This window comes from Mus pahari, chromosome X (assembly GCF_900095145.1).
Source record: "Mus pahari chromosome X, PAHARI_EIJ_v1.1, whole genome shotgun sequence".
Lineage (NCBI taxonomy): Eukaryota > Metazoa > Chordata > Mammalia > Rodentia > Muridae > Mus > Mus pahari.
In genome coordinates, this window is record NC_034613.1 from 47,897,156 (window position 1) to 47,902,752 (window position 5,597).

Genomic DNA, 5,597 nt, shown 5'->3' on the forward strand with positions numbered 1-5,597 from the left:
AAACTTTGTCTCTGTAACCCCTTCCATGGGTGTTTTGTTCCCAATTCTAAGAAAGAGTGAAGTGTCCACACTTTGGTCTTCGTTCTTCTTGAGTTTCATGTGTTTACTTGGCATCATCAGAAACTTTTTTTGAAAGGTTCTATATTTTATTACTGGACAAACACCCTAATGTAAGACCCAAGCAAGTCTCCAGGTTAAAAGTGTTGAAATCTGTCTGGTAGGACTGATTGGTTTCAATTCATTATAAACCCTCAGTCTTGCCATTGTGTGACTCCTTACAGACCCAGCTTCATTCTCCTCCAGTGTCTTCTCTTAGAGTTGTACCTGATTTTGTTACCAGTTTTCATCTGGATACACTGAGGAATAGGATGATTTTGCTTTTGTTTCTTGGCCAGGAATCTCTTGATTCTGAAAGTCTTGTGAGAAGACATGGTGAGAAGCCGAATCAGGCGTAGTGTGCACAATGGTGGAAGAAAGGAGAAGAGAGAGCTTTTAAACTTAGAATAGTTTGTTCCAAATATTTATTGAACAGCAGCTTGTGTGCTGTGCTAAGCCCTGTGAGATTTTAGCCCTGTCTATTCACCCTCCTCTCCCTCCAGTAGACCTTCTCATCCTTCCTGCTCTCTTCTTATTGGTCCTTTTCTTCTCATCAATAGAGTCTTTTCTTCTTTCGTGTTCATGAAAGAAACACATGCACGCACACGTGCACACACACACACATGAGGTTAGGTTCTGCACTAGGTGTGCACTAGCAGAATTAGAAGGGATTGGTCTATTTATCACAGTTGGGGCAGTGGAGGACTTTTCAAGATCTTTGCCACTATGGGGATTGGGATAGCTTTGGGAAGTATTTTGCAACTCCTACATACAGTGTGTGTGTGAATGCATGTGCTCCCATTAGGAAAAATGCAAGCTTAGGAACAAAAATGTTGGCTCAGTTTGGAACTGTACGTGAAATTGAATTTGTATAGCCCATACCCATACTCCTGTCATGCTTGACCATTTTAACTGAGCTGATTGCTTTATTATAGTGTGGCTGAATTGAGCGGCTGTTAACTGGTCGATCTAGTCGAAATGTCAAACTAGTAACGAGTGTCTAAATGGCTTGCCTGTCAAAAAAATAATGAAGGCTGCAGCTGATGATGTGTGCCCTACCTCCAAGGTGACCTAGACAAAGATGTAGTGGGAATGAAGGGGCAGAGTTGAAAAGGAGGGGAAAAAATGATAGCCCATCATTTGAGAGGAAATGCTTCGTGTGGATTTGTATTCTGATCAACTAAATGCTTCTATTGCCAAACTTGAGTTTTTGGCACTTGAGTTATTTTAGTAAGTAGTGAGCATCGCATTGGAGTCACTGGCATGCTGCTTAGTTTAGCAGATTGGAAAACTCCTAGAAATATTTAATTTGGAAGAACTCACAAACATTTTGCAAACAATGGTATTTTGATGTCCACACATCTGTGGCTCATTTAAATAGTGTCTTAATGTAACAGACCCACAGCTGTTGGGTTAGGATCTTCCCCCTGGATAACAGAGTTTTTTTTTTTCCTTGCTTGACCACTCTAGGAATCCCAGCAATCACAGTGGCCATTATACTCAGTGTAAGAAAAGACCTATATGGAACTCTGAGCCCAACAACTCCATTGTAAGTACCCAATAGCACTTGCTTCTCAGGTGGTGGTGGTTCTAGGTATGGTGGGATGGTCCTGGCCAGGGGACTTAGTCTTAGCACTGCCTTTATAGAAAACGCAGTGTCAGCCTTTCTGCTCAAACACAGCCATGCTCACCCATGGAATGATTAGGTGTTTGGAGTCTGTATGATTGTGGCCAATTCATCTGCCTTTTAGATGCATCTCTTCTGGAAAATGTGGTGAATATCATTTGCTTTCAGTGTCATGTACAAGATAAAATGTCATTGCTTTACCTATCGCCTGATCCATGGCAAAAACTATGTAATTTGCAGCCTTTCTGGCTGCAAAACCTCACAGATCATGGGAAAGACTTAGTAGCTAGTCTAAAGAAATATTGGGATGAGTTGGAAAACATGTTCTATCTTGTTAGCTTTTCCAGGAGGAGACTGAAAAACTTCCCATTGTAGTAAACTGGCCAGATTTATTCTCTCTCTCTCTCTCTCTCTCTCTCTCTCTCTCTCTCTCTCTCTCTCTCTCTCTCCTCTCCTCTCCTCTCCTCTCCTCTCTTCCTCATTCCCTTTCTCTTTAAAATTTGATGTATAAGCCCGTCTCTTTGACTCTCAAGAGTAGCTTTGTATTCCATTCCATCTCTTTGAAGCCTTCTTTGGAGTCATACAACCCTCCAGCTGCACAATCTTTTTATTTAAGTTCCCCATATCCACTCCCTTTACCATGGCCTCTCAAAATCACATCCAATATGGATTTCTTGTCCCTCTGCATTGGGATCAAGTGTAGAAGGCCCTCTGTAGCAGAGGCTTTCTAATTAAAATTCCCACTTCTTCCTTATTTTCCTCTTTTCTTTCCCTTTCCATCTTGTCACCAGCTCTGTCCTCCTTTGCTTACTTTGTGACTTAAAAGGTCCTCAGTATCTGTTTCATAGTGATTCTTTTTCAAAGATCAAAAGCAAAAACAAAACCAGAACAAAATCAACTCCGCACTCCCCCCCCACAAAGAGCCTTTTTATATGTGGATTTGTTAGTAAGAGGCAGATGGCTCTAAGAGTTTTGTTTTGTAAATAATTATACCTTGAAAGGTAATTCAGCACAGGGTACAAAATCCAAAAGTACAAAAGCGTAGAGGCTGAAAAGCCTCTTCCCAACCCCCAGCTATGAAATTCTGCTCTTTTCAGGTAACTCCTATTACCAATAGTCAAACATGTGGTTATTTCCTTGCACAGAGTTTTTGGCTTGTTTGCCTTATTTTAAATGTTATTTTGTTATTATCATCACTTTTTAGTTTGGAATTTTGTCTTGTTATATAGCCCAGGATGTCCTAGAAGTTAGTGTGTAGTCTAGGCTGACTGTAAACTCCTGCCTTAGCTTCCCAGATTGCTGATATTATAAGCCTGAGCCACGACACCCAGATAGTCACATTTATTATACTTATTTGTAAAATATAGCAAAATATTTGAATATATATTTACATTGTAAAATAGCCAAAGTGATATCTAAAATGGTCAAATAGCATATCTATTATCTCAAAATTTATCATTTCTTTGTGGTACCAACATCTGAATGCCTTTGTTAGTAATCTGAAACATACAACACATATTGTTTACTATAATCACTACTTTGTGCAATAGAACACAAGAACACATTCCTACAGTCTGCTGGAGCCTTGCACCCTCCCTCATACTCTCTGATAACTGGTAATCTGCTCTCCCATTCTATGTGATCAACATTAACAATCCCTTTAGATGGATTTATTTTATGCATGTGAGTATTTGCATGCATATATGAATTGCACCGTGTGCATGCCTGGTGCCCAGGGAAGTCAGAAGTAGACATCCAATTTCCTAGAATCTGAGTTTTAGGTGGTTTTCGAGCAACCATGTGTGTACTAGGAATCAAACCTAGGTCCTCTGTAAGAGCAACAAGTCCTCTTTCCTTGAGCCATCTCTCCAGCCCCATGGCAGAGAGCATCCGTATCCCATATAGTGCTGCCTCATTTTGAGAGTTTTCTGTAGTTTTGTTTTTGGATGAAAATGATAGACTTAGAATCCTAAGTATGAGACTATACACACACACACACACACACACACACACACACACATACACACACACACACTTTGACATGTACCAGTGTGGATGACATGTCCCAAAGGATTTTTTTTTGATTCAGAAAGAGATTCCAGCTAATTAGACACACATTTGACTTAGTCAAGCTTGTCTGCCTTCAAAACTCAAAAGCAATGTGTCTCATAGAAATGTTGTTCAATGAAGCATCTGCTCACCGAACCACTGTACATCTCTTCTTTAATAGAAAATGTAGGGCTATTAAGCCATCTAGTAGTCACTGCTGCCTTTTGTGGTCCAAATGCATCATATTTTAAAGCAGTACAACGAGAGTCATCTTCTTTTTGTTACATTTTTCATTAACTCTGATCATCTCATCATTGTTCGATATAGCATTCAGGAATGTTCTTGCTTGCCCCTGCCCTTTTATTGTGATATTTATCATGCAAAGCAGAATTCATCTTTCAAATAAAAGCTCTGGTTTAAGGTGTGTGCAGGGTGGGGAGGAGAGCTCCTTTGGGGAAAAATACATAATTTGTTTTTCTCTTGTTGAAGAAGAGAATAGTTTCTCAGGGAAATTTACTGAGGTTGTTGTGTATGTGTCCTGTAGAACATCAGCTTGCATTGTAAAGTACCAGACCTAGGGCTCAGGAGAATAAGGTCTAAGCCCAACTCTGCCTCTATGGGGTATGAGTGATCTCCATTGTCTTGCTTCATCTCTCTCGGTCTGAATGTCCTTAGATTGGATGAAGCTGACCAGGGACTTTAGTGGGGTCCCCAGAAAGCAGTAGTTTATGTTTACAGCTCACAATAGTCTTCTCTTTCTTGCTCTGTACAGTTGTTGGATTAAAGATGATCACATCTTTTACATCTCCGTGGTGGCTTATTTTTGCCTCATATTTCTCATGAATCTCTCCATGTTCTGCACTGTTCTCGTTCAATTGACTTCCGTGAAATCCCAAAGCCAGAAGACTCGGAAGAAAATGATCCTGAATGACCTCAAAGGCACAATCAGTTTGACATTTCTACTTGGCCTCACCTGGGGCTTTGCCTTTTTTGCCTGGGGACCTGTGAGGATCTTCTTCCTGTATCTTTTTGCCATTTGTAATACATTGCAAGGTAATTACTACATGTTGGCACTTTCTGTGGCTAGCTAGACATCAAATAAAGAAAGCTTTGTTGTTTTGGAAAATAATCTCACATACCAGAATTTAAAGGAAAGAAAAAGAAAACAAAAAACCAAACTTCAGGAAATTTCTGGTCTTTGGACATAGCAGTTAGATGTTAGCCTTCATTGACTACATGGAGCCTCCCTCTTACGCATAGGTGGAAGGAGCATTACAAATAAGCAAGCACAATTTTCTCTAGTTGTGATACTGGCATCACATACTGCATGGCAAGAGTTCTTACAGTACTCACAGCACCAACACACTACATTTGCTGATATACACATTCACACTTGTGTTTAAATTTTGAAGTACATGGTCTGGTTGAAAATATCTAATACTAGACAGCAGAGACATTACATTTTGAACTCTATAGGCTCCAGTTACATCATATATCTTACTATTTTATTAAACCAGCAGGCTAGAAAATTGCAGAGTCACACAGCAGCTTAAATGCAAAGAGCGGAGGACCACAGCTCTAAGTAGCATATGGGAAAACATAAAATATGCAGTTTTTCTTCGATGTGCTGTATGTATGTATGTATGTATGTATGTACATATGTGTATGGTGTAGATGTATGTGTGTGATGTATATGCATGTGTGTAGTATGTATGTGGTGTGTATGGTGTGTATGCATATGTGGTATGTGTGCATGTGAGGAGTGTGTGTGTGAGACAGAGAGAGTGACAGAAAGAGACAGACACATAGAGAGAGACAGAGAGAG

The 5,597-nt window shown here is 40.0% G+C and overlaps 1 protein-coding gene and 1 pseudogene across 1 annotated transcript in view; one reads left to right on the forward strand and one right to left on the reverse strand.

Moving 5' to 3' along the window:
* Window positions 1-5,597, forward strand: part of Adgrg4 (adhesion G protein-coupled receptor G4) — an 88,895-nt gene that overhangs the window by 72,230 nt on the left and 11,068 nt on the right. Inside the window, exons 18-19 of the mRNA XM_029534465.1 lie at window positions 1,567-1,645; window positions 4,545-4,825. Of these exons, the coding sequence (XP_029390325.1) occupies window positions 1,567-1,645; window positions 4,545-4,825 (360 nt within the window). The remainder of the gene's footprint in view (window positions 1-1,566; window positions 1,646-4,544; window positions 4,826-5,597) is intronic.
* Window positions 276-431, reverse strand: LOC110314129 (annotated as a pseudogene).